Below are 18,177 nucleotides of genomic sequence, written 5' to 3'. Positions count from 1 at the left end.
TATACGCAGATTTGCGTGGTTGCGGAAGTCGGGTTTTCGTCCTAGGGGACAGCAGTGGAGGGGAGGTTCTTTTCGTTACTACTCCTCCTTTGGTAGGACGAGAGGAGCCGCCAGTCAAAGGCGTCAGTGTAAAATTACCCGTGGTGGTCGGGAAATGGAGGTGCCAAAGCTGCTCAGGTAGCTGCCTCTTTGCCGTCAGGTGCTGCCGCAGCCGCTCCAAAACAATCATGAGGGCATGTTCCATTGTTCGCCGGTTGGGGGCAGACTGTCTCAGCATCTCGAAGAATGGCAAGCTATTACTTCGGATGTGTGGTTTCTGGATACAATAGCCCACGGCTACTGCCTTCCCTTCCGAAAGCGGCCTCACGACAATCCACCGGGGAATCTCTTTGAACCTTCCAGATTCGCTCCTTGTGCAGGAAATCTGGACCCTGCTGGAGAAAGGCGCTATAGAACTGGTGCCTGTAGCCGAGAGGAACAAAGGATGGTATTCCCCATATTTTTTTATTTGAAAAAGGGGATTGAGACCCATCTTGGACTTGCGTTGGTTGAACAAATGTCTCGGGAAGGACGAGTTCAAGATGGTCACTCTTTCTCAGGTCCTCCAGGCCCTTCGACTTCAGGATTGGTTGGTGTCTCTGTACCTACAGGATGCTTAATTTCATGTGCCGATTCAGCCAAAGCACAGAAAGTACCTGAGGTTTGCGGCTTTCAGTTTCGGGTCCTGCCGTTCTGATTGACCTCTGCCCGAGGGTCTTCACCAAGCTAATGGTGGTGGTGGCAGCGTATCACATCTACCCATACCTGGACAACTGGCTGATCCATGCGGGTTCTCCCGAGCAAGCAATGGATCTAAAGTCTCACCTGCCGCTCCCTCCACAAGGTGGGTTTCTCTCTCAATTTCAAGAAGTCACATCTGACCACTTCCCAACAGCTCCAGTACATCTGGACTGTGTTGGACACGTCCTTGGGGAAGTGCTCGCCTCCCAAGGTGAGGGCTCATCACATTGTGCCTATGGTGGACAAGTTTCAACATGCCCAGCATCTCCCGGCTTTCGAATTCTTAAGGTTGCTCGGCCTAATGGCATTCTACATTTTTCTGGTGCCAGAGGCCAGACTGAGGATGAGATACCTGCAATGGTCCCAGGCAAGATGTCAGATCCCGTTCAGATTCCACCGTCTGTCTCCCAGGATCTGCTGTGTTGGGCCAACGCGGGGAACCTGGTGAAGGAGGAGCCGTTTTGGTAACCGTGGCCGGAGATGACGGTAGTGACGGATGCTTCTCACAGGATGGGGAGCTCAAGCCGAAAGATTTGACCGCCAGTTGGTCCAAACTCCACATCAACCTGTTAGAGCTGAGGGCCACCAGCCGTGTGTGGGGGAAGTGTGTCCTGGTCATGACGGACAAAACAGTGGCCATGCATTACCTCAACAAAAAAGGGGGGTGTAGGGTCACTCCCGTTGTGCAGAGAGGAGATGCAGCTCTGGTTCTGGGCAATCAAGCAAGGAATATCACTCTGCATTTCATCTGGCCAGAGAGGAGAATGCGTCGGCGGACGCTTTGAGCAGACAGAGCACAGTCTCTCACGAGTGGGAGTTGGCTCAGGAAGTCCTTTTGGAGATCTTCGCCCTTTGGGGGACCCCACAAGTGGATCTCTTCGCGACCAGTGGCAACTGGAAGTGGGAGAAATTCTGTTCAAGGGACTTTCCTCCGAGAGGAGCCTTAGGAGACGCCTTCGTAGTGTATTGGTCATTCCCACTTCTGTACGCGTTTCCTCCGGTCCCCGTCATTCATCAAGTGTTAAGGAGGTTGCAGAGGTTCGAATCCCACATGATCCTCATTGCTCCGGTTTGGGCCAGGAGAGCGTGGTACCCGGACCTTCTAGAAATGTCCATCTGACATCCACGCTGCCTTCCATACTGAGAGGATCTGTTCTTGCGGGTTTGCAGGGTCTGGTTCTCCATCCAGAGGTCCAGACTCTCAACCTTCATGCTTGGTATCTGAAAGGTTGATGTATAAGGATTGGGACTTCCCGGTTAACGTGATGGAGGTGTTGCTTTCGGGCAGGTGGCCTGCAACCTAATCCCTGTACCGTTGGCGTACGTTTTGCAACTGGTGCAGGGGCCAAAATGTTGAGCTTTTCAGTGTTCCATTCCCATGGTTCTATCTTTCTTGCTTTCCTTGGCCCACAGGGGCCTTCAAGTAGGTACCATTAAAGGTTACCTGGCGGCGCTGTCTATCTTCAAGTGCTCGTTTGAAGAATGTTCTTATTTTAAGATTCCTTTGATTTCCCAATTTCTTAAAGGGCTCATAAAATGTGTTCCCACCGTCCCAGGTGCCGGTTTGGTCTTGGAATTCCTGATGGGTGCTCCATTTGAATCTTTGCACTCTTTTCCTTTGAGACTGTTGTCTTTCAAGACGGTGTTCTTGGTTGCGGTTACATCCGCTCAGAGTGAGTGAATTGCAGGCACTTTCATCTAAGCCGCCCTTTACTGTGTTCCACATGGATAGGGTTGTACAGAGGGTACGTCCTTCCTTTCTACCTAAGGTAGTATCGGAATTTCATTTAAGTTTTAGCCAGAAAGTGAGTCTTCCGTCTTTCTATCCTCCTCCTCATCCTGGTAAGGAAGAGGAGCGACTCCATAGGTTGGAGTCTAGGAGAGTTTTGCGATTTTTATATTTCTAGGATGTCCAGGGTCAGAGTGGACGATCAACTCTTTGTGGGGTATGCGGGACACCGATTGGACCAGGCTGTTACAAAACAGACCTTGTCCAGGTGGTTTATCCTCACCATTACTGAATGTTACTGATTGGCAGGAAAGGACCCTCCGGAAGAGTTGCCAGCGCATTCCACTAGGGGCGTGGTTACGTCCACAGCCCTGCAGCGGGGAGTTCCTATTAGGAATATTTGTGACGCAGCCACCTGGACAAGGTCTGTTTTGTAACAGCCTGGTCCAATCAGTGTCCCGCATTTCCACACCTTTGTCAAACATTACTCCCTGGATACGCTCCATGGTCCAGATATGGTCTTTGGTAAGGCGGTTTTGTATTCTGCCATCTGATTGGGTATTCCAAATTCTTTTCCCTTCTCCATTTTCTGGTACTGCTTTGGGAGTCTGTCAAAGATGTGGAATACGTTGCAGGACACAATCCATTCGAAGAACAAGTTACTCACCAACTGGTAACGTTCTTTCAACTGGATGTACCTCCAATGTATTCCACATTGCCCTCCCAGCCTGCCCCTCTTGAGAATTTCCTACTCTGGAGAATTTCCTATGCTATTGCGGCTTACGTTCCCGCAAGGCTATGTGCAGTCAAGCAGGCATTGGATATGTGCATGTCGCACATTATGGAGGAAAAAACATATGCTACGGGCGCTGTGCGTCCTATTTATAACATCCGATGATCTCGCCCTCGATGGAGGCCTTAGAGGGACATCGACCCGACGCTATCGACGGAGGACGCCCTCTGCTGAAAAAGTTTACGAAGTACACAGCTGTGGACATTACATGTGTCAAAGATGTGGAATACGTTGGAGGAGCATCCAGTCAATAGAACGTTACCAGTTGGTAAGTCAACTTGTTCTTCTGCTCTAAAAGCCCAGTTACGCGCCACAAAATATGTAACCTATGTGAAAAAAATCTGTCGATCCATGAGACATTGTTAACCTCCATCCAGTCCTCTATTCTACTTGCTGTTGTCACTCCATGAATGGCCTTGACGCGCTTGTAATTTCACGTCTGCCTAAAGCTCAGTGGAGAAAATAAGAGAGGAAATGTGTACACCTTTTCGGCTGCCATACAGTGATGCAGGGAGGGGTTGTGCTGCAACCTCCTGTGCTGTGCCAATGCGAAATTAATTTGTTATATTCGTATTTGAGCAAAACAGAATTTTAGGCCCATTTTCAATATTGGGGTGGTGTGATAAATATTTGTAGACGGGGACGTCATTTCACCAAAATGCCAGGGTTAGAGGAAGTGCCACCACACGACCCTTGACCTCTGATGACATCACAGGAAGTGATGTAATTTGAACCATCCCAGAGTGACATCATGGGAAGTGGTGGCACACAACCTTTCACCCCTTGACAAAACAGGAAGTGGAATCACATAGCATCGTTCCTTAGTAGACTACGAAAATTATGGTTGTGATATCACTGTAGTGCGATATACATTTCATGCAAGAATGGATCACCATATGTATCATTAATATCTTTATATAGAACAAATATACATACAATATCACCCAACCTGTGTTGGTACTTACTTATGGGCCTCAAAAGGATGAAAGGCTGAGTTGGCTCTTAACCTGCAGCTAGTCCTCTCCTTCTCCGCCCCCCCCCCCCACCCCCCTTTCATCTATCTTACCGGCTATAGTAAAATGAGCAATTACCTGTCTGAATGTTCTCAAAGTAAAAAAGCAAATTACACTCTGTAGTGGATACCATTACGCTTGTAACAGATTTAACAGCATGCCAGTTAATCTGCAGGTCTGGTGCAAAGGTGGCCACATGTCACGCCTGTGTGGATCTATGTTTCATGCTCCGAGGTTGGCAAAATACATGCCATTGGTGAGAGCGTTCATAACTGTGCGTTAAAGAATTTAGAGTAGCGCAGGGAAAGCAGTGCGCTCACACAGCATCCCATACTCCGGCCACTCATTACCTCATACATGCAAACAAACATCCCGAACAGCATACCATGGAGATGGGAAAGATGGACACATTACAGCAAAGCATTAATTGTAGGTCAATGAAATAAAGGGACACTTCATGTGCTATGGTCAAACATTTCTACACTGTACACAAGCTTTTAGGCACAAGGATTTTGTCAATTGACTGAGGACACCGAGATGGAATGTCTTGTGGTGATCGTAACACAGACAACGGGAAAAAAAATGCTATAACTGCAACTTGCGAAAAGCAAAATACATAGTCTGAAATGGATACTTATTCTACTGTAAATGCTTTTTGGAAGTTTTGGTCTGCTTTGTGAATTTGAGCAAAGCTTAAATCAGTGACTCGCCCCCTGAAGTGTTCCTGAAATAAAACTAAGTCTAGCAATTGTATAGAATTCCAGAAAAACAAATTATTTGTTATTCGAATTCTTTGTTATTTAGGGTCACTGCTCAAAGTGTTACACTTGTGGAACCCCCTGTATTTTTTTAAGCGGACTGAACAAGAAAGCCACAACTCCAGAAATAAAGAGCCACATGGCACTGCCCACAGCCCAGGAGCTTCAATAAAAAATAAAAAAAACTTTGCCCTTCTTAATACCGTTTAACAATTTTCTTCACTGTAAAGTCGGTATACCCCAAAAAACTGGTGTTTTTCCACTACCCTTTTGCATGTGAAAACCCTAAACGAAACCCCATCAATTGTTTGATGATGCAATATGCAGGTAAGTAAGCCCCTCTCCACCCTCGTTTGGCAATGGGCCATGTGTGTCCCCAGCAGGCCGTACTGTAAATTCCTTCCTTTGCATGGCTTTACCACACAAGGAACGGCTTATTATTTATGGGCCAATTCGGACAAGACTCAGCTGTTGTGGTGATTAGTGCAAAATAAAATACTGTTTACGTGGCATTCTTGAATGCCCATCCAAAAATGTAATTTCCTAATTTAGCATAAGCCTCTGTGCACGCTTCACTAAAATGTACTGAACTCGCACTTCTTTTTTAAATTAAAAAATCTTTGATTCTCGTTACACTACTGTATTCATTTATTTATTTCTTCACATTGGTAGGCCCCCTCCAGTTTATATAATATACCTGCCGGGGTCCAAATATGCAAGGTGCACCCTCTCGGCCAACTCTCTACGCCTGGCTGTTTCGCTCATGAAAAAAAGCACACAAGTCTTACTCTACCAAGAGTGAATTAACACTCCCAAATGGCAAGTTGCGAGAGCCTTTTTTGTTTCCCTTTTTATTTATTCAAATGTATATAGCGCACAGCGGCCCTGGGGCATCGTGGTGCTGTTACAGAATGCTTGCATAGTACAGACTTGGATAAGAAGAGCAACAATGCAAACAATATTGACAACCGTAGGAAAATGCATGCTCATTGGTTACGGAGGAAACAGCATACCAGGCTTGAAAAAGTGTTGCAGGTTACAGAGCAGTGACCTGATTAGTTGAACAGATTGGTTTACAGCATTTTGGTCATTCTTTTTCAACTGTTGGTCCTTTTGACCTTTCGCTGGCTTTTTTAATCCAGATTTATTTTGCTGGCAGGGAAGTACTTTACGGAGGTTCCTTGGAAAACTGCAACCTTATTATGTTGTCCGGAGGAATCGACATTATATGTTGTCCGGAGGAATCCGACATCGTCAGGGCAGCAGTAATGCAAAGTTGCCACCTTTTCGCCCAGATTGTGCCCCCTTTCCCTGTAAAAGTCTGTCATGGGCCATGACCGCGTCATACATTTTATTTGGGTGTGCAGTCCTGTACACTTTTTACCACGTTGACAGCTGCTTGTTACCTAAACCGGAGCAGAGTGGCTACCGGGTGCGTTTTAAGGCCTGTACCCAAGCCATTTTGTTTGAGATTATGTTGCACTGAGGAAATGCCGTTTTGTGTTGGTGACATCCAGTTTTGATTGCATGCAGGTCTCCCAGAAGACTCCATCCACACCCTTGAGTGAATGCCCATGAAATGTGAGTTTGGATGGTGGCCAGTCCTGCATGAATGGTGATTGTACGGCTCAGGGGGCTACATCTGTTATAATTATTGTTAGGGTATTTATTCAGCTCAGACCTAGCTTCGGGAAGCAATAGAGGGCGCTTTACAAATCTAGGTGAAAGAATAAGGTTAGGCTGCATAGAAAAAAGGGAGTGTGGAGATCTAACCGGGAAGGAAGGGCAATTTGTCAGCAATGGATCTACAAGTAACCAGGAGAGGAAACAGTGGGGATCAGATCACCCAGTCTCAGATATGGTGGGGGAGTGGACCGTGTATGGACCTAGGTATTGGGGACAAGCCATTCCTTGAAGAGGATGGTCTTGAGCTCCTTCCTGGACTGTAGAAGCGAGGGTGTGGGTCGGATGTTGATGGGGAGGAGGTTCCAGAGTCTTGGGCATAGACAGAAAGGCCTGTCTCCTGTTTTGTTTCCTTCCTGCACCAGCAGAGTTAAAGTCTGCACATGGCCTTACTTCTGGTGGATTGTAGGCCTCTGGAAAAGCTAAGTTTCTCAGTGAGATATCTTGGGGTCTTCGGGGTGATAGCCTTGTAGATCACACAGCAGGATTTGAAGATGAGATCTTGCAGCGGGAGCCAGTGCAGTTCGATGAGGGTTGGGGTGATGTGGTCGAATTTGCAGAGCTGTATGTTGTGTCTTTCTATATCTGTTGGAATCCTCAGCTATTTCTGATTTAATCCTGTCCCTGAACAAGATGTTGTCCTGTGATAATTTGCTGTGGGACTGTGCCATACCTTTTTATTAAAGTGAAGCTTGCTTTTTCTCCATGTAGAGGAATCCCGCCTCAGGCTCTTCCTTGGAACCAGCAAGAACAGCTGACTCATCCAATGTAGACCTGCATGCTCCTTGTTGAGCCCCTGCTTCCTTTATCTGAGACTAGGACAAAAAGTTGGTGCCTTAGCTGCCTTGCTGAAACTGAGTGGCTTGTTGCTGCTGCTCAAGCTTTTCCTTTCAATCATAGGGCATCTTTACTTTGATACCTTCAGCTGTTTTGCTTTGATGGACTCCTCTCCTCCAGTGCTGAAGTCCTATTACATAAGAGAGGCCAGTATTTGCACATCTTGCTGCCTTTGAAGTCCTGATATCCACCATCCCGAAGTTAGTCACCCATGGGTCATCTGACAGCCTAGCTGCTTAAACTATCCTCCTGCATCCCGGGGCTTTGAGTGCCGTCCCTGGATTAGGTGTTGGAATGGAGCCCTGTAAAACCCAATGTCTCCTTTAACCGATGAACCCTTGAATCATGGACCATTTCCACAGGACTCTTCCTCTACCACATCCTTGGGGCTTTTGGGCCATTAACCAGTTGCTGGTGGCCATCCTTTGCTCTGAGGGACGGGTGCGTTGTGTGCATGTCGTCTTCCAAGCTACCATGAGTGCAACTGTCTGCTTCTGATCCCCCTAGGCCACTTCTACAACCTTCTCCTTCTAGGACTGTGGTTGTCGAATTTGGGTCTGGAACACATCTCGTGGGGTTCCTCCCTGAAGCTCCAAGAAGGCAATCTGCAATAAAGGAAAGATGTCAAAATGATGCTCTTCAAAAAAGTATTCACTACATGATCAACTATCGTTTGAAAGCGCTCTATACGTTTCTGTCCCCTTGAAAGCCACAGAGCCCACCAGAGAATGTTCCAAGCTTTTGTTCAGGGTCCCTCCACCTGCTTGTACTCTTGCACTTGTGTCCCGGCAAAATCCCTCCACGTACCACCCAGGTCATTACTTTCTCCACATTTAAAGCATGTCTTGCCTATATGGACCCAGGATTGCAGCCCTTCGGCATGCTTTGAATGCAGAGGTCCCCAATCAACCTTGCCCCCCCCCCCCCCCCCCCCTGACCGCACCCCTTAGAGATATCCCATCCTCCGCCGCTCTTCTACGCTGGTAATTGTCCTGGCAGTTGTAAATGCAGGCTAGCAGTCTACAGGCTTGCCTTGAATGAGATTACCCCTTAAACTCCTGATTTCCCTTACCACCCCTCACCCTGCTCACCGTTATCCTCCTTCCACTACCCTTTGCTGACCCCTCCAAGCGTTGCGAAGAAGTACACTCTGAATGCTGGTGCTGCATGAAGAATGTAAATAAAATAAAGTGCGAACACTAGAGGCAGGATTTAGCTTCGTCATTGCAGGTTGAGAGAATGCTGTAGGCCTGGTGCCAATGCTGGAGACCAATGTTGAGAGGAAGTGGTGGAGAGAACTTTGATGTTACTCAACATGCGGAAGTACACATACTCTAATAGCACGGAGTGGGAGCCTGAAGTCAGGGGATGTGGGAGAGACCTGGCACCATCATGCCACATTGGGTGGAGCGGGCGGGGAATAACTTGCATGATACAGCGATGCAAAAAAGACCACCATTTCTACGACGGGGCGAGGAAGGGCATGTATTGGTGCTGCAGGTTATTGATGAGATTGAGATGATATGACCTGTGAATACTTACCTTTCTGAATATGAAATTGCATTATAATCTGTAATCTGTTTTGCAGGACATCCTAGATGTCCAATGTCTGTGTGTTTTGGTTGTTAGTCGTGCGCTTTGCTTATGCACTGGGTGATATGAACTCTGGTCATGGTGAAGGAGGGAATGTACCATCTGTATTATCTGCAGCCAGGAAGGGGTGTTACTCATTTACATCCTGGCCTCTTGGCGTCATGTGTCCTATGTGTTTTCCCTTCTGCAGGATCCTTCAGTGACGCAGCTTACAAACCCGGCGCAGGGCACCCTGGAAGAGTTCAATCCCTTCTCTGAAAACACGCGGCTGGTAAGTGCCATATCTTCCCATTGATAACATTTGTGTAGCATTGATTACATCTCGACTGAGCATAAGGTCTTCCCTTGCCAGTATTAGATTCAGCAGTGCACCCATGCTAAAGTCCCAAGCCCATCTGCTGTAAGGGTGCAATCCACTGGGCATGGTTGCAGGCTTCTCTGTACATGGGTCGCCCCAGTTTCGAGCAGCACCCAATCCATCTGCTGAAACCCATACGCTCCACCAAATATCCTTTCTGAAGCAAGTAACAAGGATGCTGGAACTACTAATGCAAAGTATGCTTTCCTACCCTGCCATGCTGCCATCTGTTTGTGAATTGACAGTCTGGGGCTATGGAGAGGAGTGGAGGGCTGGAGACGAGGGGGGGGGGGTACGGGGAAGATGTCATTTCTCTCTCTCACTGGATTTTCAAAAGGTGTTATGGGCTGCCTTTTGAATAATGTAAATGTGTGGAAGAGGAGTTTTCCAGGTTACTTAAGTGGTATGTAGCAATCCGTTGTGGCATCAACTGTAATCTGCCTCTGTATACCATTGAATGCTCTTACCACTCACTGCCAGTGAACACATTTTCATCCTTCCACTTTTACCCTGCACTTCAGACATTGACAAAATGGTTGTGTTAAAAAATATATTCACAAAACTAAAGGGGATGCATGCAAATACTTTAGATCACTACCATTTCCTCCTGCTCTTTATTAAGACATGTACGGTCTTCTTCACGCGGAAGCACTGTTGCTGTGTTATGCATGCTCTTCATAAAGTGCACCCTGTCTGCTAGTATGAAACACCCGAGTTCATGCCCGCCTGGGAAGATGGAAGGGAAGGAAGCCCAATGCAAGATGGAAATAACTGTGCTTTGCCTTTTTAGACCAATCCGGCGCAGAAGACGATCCCAGCAAACCAGCCCAATGCTCCCTCCCAGCCCGCCGTGCTGCAGCCGTCTGTGGAGCCCAGCCCACAGGTATATCACTTTTTTGTGGTAGTCATTGAAAGCAGGCCTACAGCGAAAGCTGTCAAGGGGTTACTCTACCAATTAAAAAGATAGAGACTCTGAATACCCTGCAAAGTTAAGTGTTAAACAGAGGGCTACAAGTCTTCAACTATTCATTGTTTGCATTGTAATTTTCCCTCCAATGTGTATGTATCACAAATATATGGTGATGATCACTTAATCTAAGCGCACAGCTCCTCTCACCAAGGAACTAATGGTCTGTCACGTGGAATTTTTATCGAATAAGTTGGTTGTGAGAACTGAACTGGGTGGATCCAACAGATTCTCTCGGGGCATGAGCTGAGACCACCAAGATTGTAGTCCAGAGCGCAGTGCGACTTGAACCTGATGACCGAATTCCCAAAGTCCAGTCAGGTCTTTTATTTGGTACGGAGTGACTTTTGAGACCTCTTCTATTGATTTAACGATGTGACAGATGTATACCAATCTTAATAAGAATCAGGGTTTCAAAAGTTACCAAGATGTAATGGTGTAATGTAAAGGTCCTCAAATAACGTTAAAACAGATTCAGAGTTTCCAAGTTGAAATATGAAAGACCATTGCAGCACATTAGAATGTAGGTATTCTAATATTCCCTGTGTCAAAATAATGTCAGTGGGAAATGTTATTACTTAGTTTGTATATGCCACCATCAAAATGTCCACTCAGGGCTCCAGTGATTTTTGCCATTCACATGTGTGTGCACGCCTTGGGTAAACGGCTGCAGGAGAATAGTGTTGAACAAATCCACAGCTATGCTGTCTCAAATGATGTAAGGTGAAAGGAATGCTAAGGCTAGCGTGAGCAAAAGGGGAGCTAGGTTCAAGTGAGGTATTCATATGTGCAGGTCAGAAGTAACATTTTCCTGTACCTTGTGTTCTGAAAACTGTTTTTCTGGTTGTGGGTTTCAAAATACCTAGAGGGGAGAACCATGTATCGGTAACTTGCTCCATTAACAATCAGTGGTGGTGCATGGGCAGAGTGGATGATCTGGAAGATGTGGGATGTATGCATGGTTGGGGGGGTAGAAGTGTTGCATTATCATGCAGAGTGTTCTCAACGCCTTCACCGGGGTTAGGAAGAATGGTGAAGGATGCCAGCATGCATTGGGCTTCAGTGTGTTGGCAGGTCTGTTAATGTAGTGAAAGGTGGGAAGAAGAGTTAGAGAGACGTGTGAAAGGCCAGTACTTTTCCGACCAGGGAGACTTTGCTGTCGTTGGTTATGTTCTTGAGATGGCTTGCTTGGGTATGTTCCACTTTCTCCAGCATTGGATCTTTCATGGATTCACATGCTTAGAATATTCCCCGTCGTCAGACTGGGACCCCTCGGTACACTTATAAAGCCGTTTTCCATAGGAAAAAACTTCAACACTTTTGTGTCCTATCTACATTGTTTTGGGCTGCTTACGCATGCCCCAATAGGACGTAGCGGTATAAATGCCCCGCCCCCGCGGCTCCTTCCAGATTTCAACCGCCTTCCAAACTAGTGGGATCACCTCGCGTCTTCTATTTTGACTTGGTTGTTTCGTTGTGTTTTTTCCTAATGTCTGGAAAAGCTCTTTTCTGCCCGTGCACTACATGTGGGCTAAAGAAAGTGTATGAAGGAGATGGCCATATGGACTGTGTATATTGTCTCCACCCTCCCCATTCGGCAGACAAGCGTGACATCTGTAAGGGGTTCTCCCAGAAGACTCTTAAAGACCGAAGTCGGCGGTTGGTGGCCTGGTTGAACGACGGAACGGGTGCATACCCCCCTTCGGAGGTAGGCTCCATGAGTAGCTTGGCCTCGACAGCAAAATCCTTGGGGGGGAGAGGGCCAAACCGTTCATCATCGGCTGAACCTCCGGTGAAGAAAGCGTGCCCTGCGGAGAAAGGGTCTTCGGGAAAGCATCTCACAAAAGAAGCTTCACTAAAAGGGAAAACCTCGTCATCGTCCTCTTCAAAAAAGGAGAGGAAAGAGAAGTTGAGATCCTCCCCAGGTGATCATCATAGATCATCCTCGAGTCGAGAGTCTGAGAAACACGTCAAGTTCAAAAAAGGCGGGAACGCCTCCAGGAGCTGCACAGATCCCACCACCGTCGTCGACGGGAGGGCGGTCGTCGACTCCCTCGCTACCAATGATGCAGTTGGTTTCATTCTGGTGTTCTGCCACAGGCGACTACGATGACTGGGCAAAATTTAGCCTCGTCGATGGAGATTCCACAGCAGGCCTGGCGGCCGGAAGTATACGACCCGGTTTTGCCGGAATCCTTGTTGCAGCAGTAGGCGGCCTTGTCCATAACCTCTGTGGACGACGAGTGTGAGAGGGTAGCTGGACCTGCAGAGCTGGGGTTACAAGGGGTTAGCAAACGGACTCTTTCGAGTGGGACAAATATCCCGGTTACAACCCTGTTGCCTAACCCTCAGACTGTTCTATCTCTGGAAGTTCTATCTACATTTCAGACCTTATTAAAGAAATTGGATGAGAAGTTACCTCAGGTGGCAGCTCTAATGATACCGGACATCGACGAGCCGGGTCCTTCCCATCGACCAGCTCTGACGGTGTCGAAGGCAATGCCGGCCCGTGAAGGCCTCCCATGTGCACGCCCGGAGACCTGCTGGACTCAGAATCAGACAGGAGGTCCATATCGGATATTTCGTTATCCCCCTCTAGGGATCCAACATGGGAGTCGGAAGCTCCAAGAAGCCCAGCTCAACCGTCGCCTCCGGACGACATTGGGTCTTTCCATGCCATGATTAGTAAGGCTTGTACCGAATTCGGATTGGCCCAGTAGGAGGAGAAAAAAGACTGTTTTCTATTCGACCATATGGGGAAGGGAAGGAGGTCCGTGTTCTCAGTTCCCATCCTAGATCATGTGCGGCAAGAGGGTCTACAGACGATGCGTCATCCCTTCTCGGAGCCCGCAATAAAAGGTAGACTGGAGGAAATTTTAAGGCTCCTGAATCCACTCCCAAATGTTTGTCCTCTCAACCAACCCCAGAGTCGGTGGTGTCAGCGGCTGCGGCGAGAAAGGCAGGTTCCCAGCACAAATGCAACACTCCTCTGGAGAACGAGGCCAGGAGACAAGATGCCTTTGGCAAGTAGGTGTTGTTGGTGGGTGCAACGACGGTGAAGGCGGCCAACTCTCTGGCTATAATGGCCAGGTATGATAGAGAGATGTGGCACCGGTTGGCACCTATACTAGAACATCTCCCAGACGAACACAGAAAGGCGGCGATGTTACTCGTCCGAGAGGGGGAAGAGGCCTCTAATCATTCTATAAATATTGCTGTGGACCTGGCAGAATCGGGGTTCAAGCAAGTCAACAACGGGGTGGTTCTACGGAGACAGGCGTGGCGTAAATGCACCAACTTTAGATCTGAAGTGCAATACAAGTTGCTGGATATGCCCTTTGAGGGAGACCTTCTTTTCGGCGAAAAGGTGGACGAGGCCTTAAAGGGCATGAAGGAGGACTCTGACACGGTGCGTTCTCTGGGTGCCCTCGAGTGGAAGAAATTTTCATTCATTTCGCCCCTTTAGAGGTGCATCAGGAAACTCCCGGTTCTCAACATCAAGGGACCGGGCCTTCAATAGACTGACGCACTCCTCGCAGGGCTACAGGCGGGCTTCTCAGACCGCGAAAAGACGTTGAGATTATCAAGCCTCTAGGAAGAGGACAGGTTACTCCTCGTCGAAAGATTAGCAATCTAAAGACCAGCAATGACGGGCGTCAGAACGTCCTGGGAGGAAGGGTATCTCATTGTGTCGACGAATGGGAACAGATAACCATGGACCAGTGGGTATTGGACACTGTGAAGTTAGGGCATTCCTTGCAATTCAAAAGCAACCCCCCACACATTCCACCAGCGTTTTCGGCTCAACCCCACCTGAGCATGTTAAAACAAGAGGTAGTGCTTATGCTACAAAAAGGGGCTATAGAATTGGTACCTGTGTTGCAGAGGGGTCAAGGTGTGTATTCCTGATACTTCGTAGTGAAAAAGCCCAACGGAAAATGGCGCCCCATTCTCGACCTTGGAGACCTCAACAAAAAGTTGAAAAATCTAAAATTCAAAATGCTCACACTTCAGGAAGTGATCCGATCCATTCAACAAGGGGATTTTCTGGCATCGCTGGACCTTCAAGACGCGTACTTTCACATACTAGTGCGTCGACTGCACAGAAAGTTCCTAAGGTTTATGGTCGGGCGGACTCACTACCAGTTCAGTGCTTCCTTTTGGACTAAAATCCTCCCCCAGGACTTTCACGAAATGTTTAGCTCCGGTTGCAGCATGGTTGAGAAAACAGGGGCATCACGTTAACCCGTATCTTGACGACTGGTTGGTGAGGGGACCGTCCCCTATGGCAACTCATGCAAGTCTACAGGCCACCATGCAGTTTTTGCGACGACTAGGATTTGCAGTAAACTTCGAGAAGTCCTTGTTAACTCCGTCGAGAAGCTTGGTGCTCTTGGGTGCACAGTTGGAAACTCAGTCAGGATTGGTAAGACCGTCCGTGGACAGAATCCACAGACTCAATCAGCTGGCAAAACAATGGAAGTTCAACACCAAAGTGTCAGTGAGGAGATATATGTCGATACTGGGCTCTATGGCGTCGTGCATCCCTTTGGTGAACAAATGCCGCCTTTTCATGAGGCCAGTTCAAGAGTTCCTGGCGGACCGATGGACCCAGACCCAGGGACTTTGGTCGGACAAACTGATCGTCGACGACGGGCTCCTGCGAGCTCTTCGATGGTGGCAAGGCTTCCAGAACCTATCCAGGGGAGTACCCCTGCAAGAACCGGTGTTACACGTAACCATAGCGACGGACGTGTCGCTGACTGGATGGGGAGCACATATGGGCACTCTCCAAATGCAAGGTCGGTGGTCGCCGAAGGAATTGCTCCTGCATATCAACATACTGGAGTTGAGGGCAGTGCGTTGGGCCCTGAAAGCCTTTCTACCGCACATAAAGGGCTCGGTAGTGAGAATATTGACAGACCATACGACAACAATGTTTTACTTGAGAAAACAAGGAGGTACTCGTTCCAGAACCCTTTCCACCGAGGCTCAGAGTATGGCAGTGGGCTCTTCAACACAATAGAACCATCGTAGCCCACCATCTTCCGGGAGCAAAGAACGAGCAAGCGGATTACCTCAGAAGGGAAATGGACCAAATACACAAATGGGAACTGGACAACCTTCAGTTGTCGGAGATTTTCAGAAAGTGGGGGCATCCTCCTCTGGATCGCTTTGCAACATAGGAGAACAGAAAATGCGAACTGTACGCCAGCAGGTGGCCACAGATAGGTTCTCTGGGGGAAGCGTTGTTCCCGTGGACGGACAAGTTTCTGTACGCCTTTCCCCCGTTTCCTCTCATACGGAGGACCCTGCAATGGATTCACAGATACAGGTGTCGAGTGATCCTAGTGGCTCCTTATTGGCCGAGACGAGCGTGATTCTCCGACCTGCTACAGCTGTCAATAGCGCGGCCGATAACATTTCGGAAAGTCCCGAACCTCCTGTCCCGGGACAAGGGAACAGTGTGGCATCACGACCCGGACAGTCTCGACCTCACAGCTTGGCTCCTGACTTCTCAGAGTTTGGTACCCTGAGTATTTCGTCGGATTGCCGTCGAATCCTGCAAGCCCCGTCCACGAACTCTTCGTATGCATGCAAGAGGAGGAGATTCTATGTGTGGTGTCAAAATCAGCCGGGATTACAGCCCCTGAATATAACTCCGGAACAGCTTCTACCATATTTGCTGCATTTGGCGAAGAGTGGGTTATCTTTTTCGTCGAAAAAAGTACACCTAGCAGCCATTTCAAGATTCACGCGGAGAAGACAGTCGTCCCCCTTGTTTAGTGATAGGCTGATAAAGCACTTCAAGAAAGGTTTATTCCGTACATTTCCACCGATTAAAAGCTTTCCTCCGACCTGGAGTCTTAACTTGGTGTTGGCGGGGCAAATGAAAGGACCCTTTGAACCGATGGCTTCCTCGTCTATGAAGTTCTTATTGTGGAAGTTGGCTTTTCTGATAGCTATCACTTCAGCACGGCGGCTCTCGGAGATACAAGCATTAGTCATAGATCCGCCGTACTTGAGGTTCTTTAAAGACAAAATAGTGCTGACGACTAACCCTCATTTTATTCCGAAAGTTCCCGCTATTTTAGTTCCTACTATTTATCATAAACATTTGTCAATTGTTCTACCTACCTTTTTCGCAACTCCTTCATCGGCTGCGGAAAAAGCCCTCCATACTTTCAACGCGAAGAGAGCTCTAAAATGTTATCTTCATCGGACTCAGCAATTCAGGACTACGCAATAACTGTTCCTAGCTTATGGTCCGTCGACGAGAGGAAAGGCAATCTCAAAACAAGGACTAGCTCGATGGGCCTCGTCGACGATTGCTTTTTGTCACTCCAAGGCGGGGAAACCGCTAGAAGGACGTCCGAGAGCTCATTCCACGAGATCAACTACGTCTTCAGCAGCGTTGTGGGCAGGGATTCTGTTGACGGACATTTGTCAAGCGGCGTATATATATATCTTAATGCATATGGTGGTTAGTGTCATTACTGTCGTGGTTGTTGTTTTAAACTAACCTGTAGTTGCTGTTTTAAAAAAAAAAAAAGAATCTATGCTTGGGATGATGTTGGATTGCATTCACACCGCCATATCAGGATTACTGCTATACAATCTATTCTAAGCATGTGAATCCATGAAAGATCCAATGCTGGAGAAGGGAATAGTTTCTTACCTGTAACTCAATTTCTCCAGCATTGGTATCTTTCATGGATTCACATGCGCCAGCCGGCCTCCCCTGAATGCAATGTATATGTTTGTATTACCCCATTCTACTTTGGGACGGGTTAAAATTTGAAGGGAGCCGCGGGGCGGGGCATTTATACCGCTACGTCCTATTGGGGCGTGCGTAAGCAGCCAAAAACGACGTAGATAGGACACAAGTGTCGCAGTTTTTTCCTATGGAAAACGGCTTTATAAGTGTACCGAGGGGTCCCAGTCTGACGACGGGGAATATTCTAAGCATGTGAATCCATGAAAGATGCCAATGCTGGAGAAATGGAGTTACAGGTAAGAAACTATTCCCTTCTTGACCCTGCCAGTGTAAGTGCACGTGAGGAGATATTGAGGCCCCATGCTCCTGGTGGAGGATGAGACTAACTTGGTAGGGTCCGGCTACCATGGTGGGGGTAACTGCGTCATTGTGATAGAGGGGCACTTCAATTATTGTGGAAAGGGTCGTTTGAGACCAAACAGATTGCAGAAGTCAGTCATAGTTGTCCTTGGGTCTGTGCTGGAGGGTTAGTATGAAGGATATATTGGCGAGTTCAGCCTCTTGATTGCTAGTCTCTGCGTTAATATATTGAAGGGGTGGTGTTAAAGTCTGGTGTGCGAATCAGTCAATGGGGGCGTGTTTGAGCTGTGCAGAGTGTGGGTTGTTGGCACACTGCCACGATTTAAGGGTCTTCCTGAAGGTCATATGGTTTTCCAAGGTATGGAGTCTCAAAGGTTTGTTTCCAGGACTCAAAAGGATCCTCCTTTTTGTTTTTTTCCGGTTGAAACGGAGGACTTTTTCTAGAACTAGCTTTCTGGATTGAAGCGTTCTGACAGGTGTGTGGGCTGAAAAACTTTGCAGTGGATTCTGGGAACCTGCTGTGGAAGGCGCATTGACAAAACGCAGGGTTTTGAGTTGGATTTTATTTGGCTGTAGCCAAAGCAGTGT

The 18,177-nt window shown here is 47.8% G+C and overlaps 1 protein-coding gene across 1 annotated transcript in view; it reads left to right on the top strand.

Annotated features, from left to right (window-relative positions):
- Positions 1 to 18,177, top strand: part of SCAMP2 (secretory carrier membrane protein 2) — a 438,214-nt gene that overhangs the window by 179,533 nt on the left and 240,504 nt on the right. The window contains exons 2-3 of the mRNA XM_069624513.1: positions 9,377 to 9,457; positions 10,335 to 10,427. Of these exons, the coding sequence (XP_069480614.1) occupies positions 9,377 to 9,457; positions 10,335 to 10,427 (174 nt within the window). The remainder of the gene's footprint in view (positions 1 to 9,376; positions 9,458 to 10,334; positions 10,428 to 18,177) is intronic.

The sequence above is a fragment of the Ambystoma mexicanum genome, chromosome 11 (genome assembly GCF_040938575.1).
Source record: "Ambystoma mexicanum isolate Mex_15411 chromosome 11, UKY_AmexF1_1, whole genome shotgun sequence".
NCBI classification, from domain to species: Eukaryota; Metazoa; Chordata; class Amphibia; order Caudata; family Ambystomatidae; genus Ambystoma; species Ambystoma mexicanum.
Note: the sequence above shows the minus strand (reverse complement) of the source record. Positions and strands in the feature narration are given on the sequence as shown.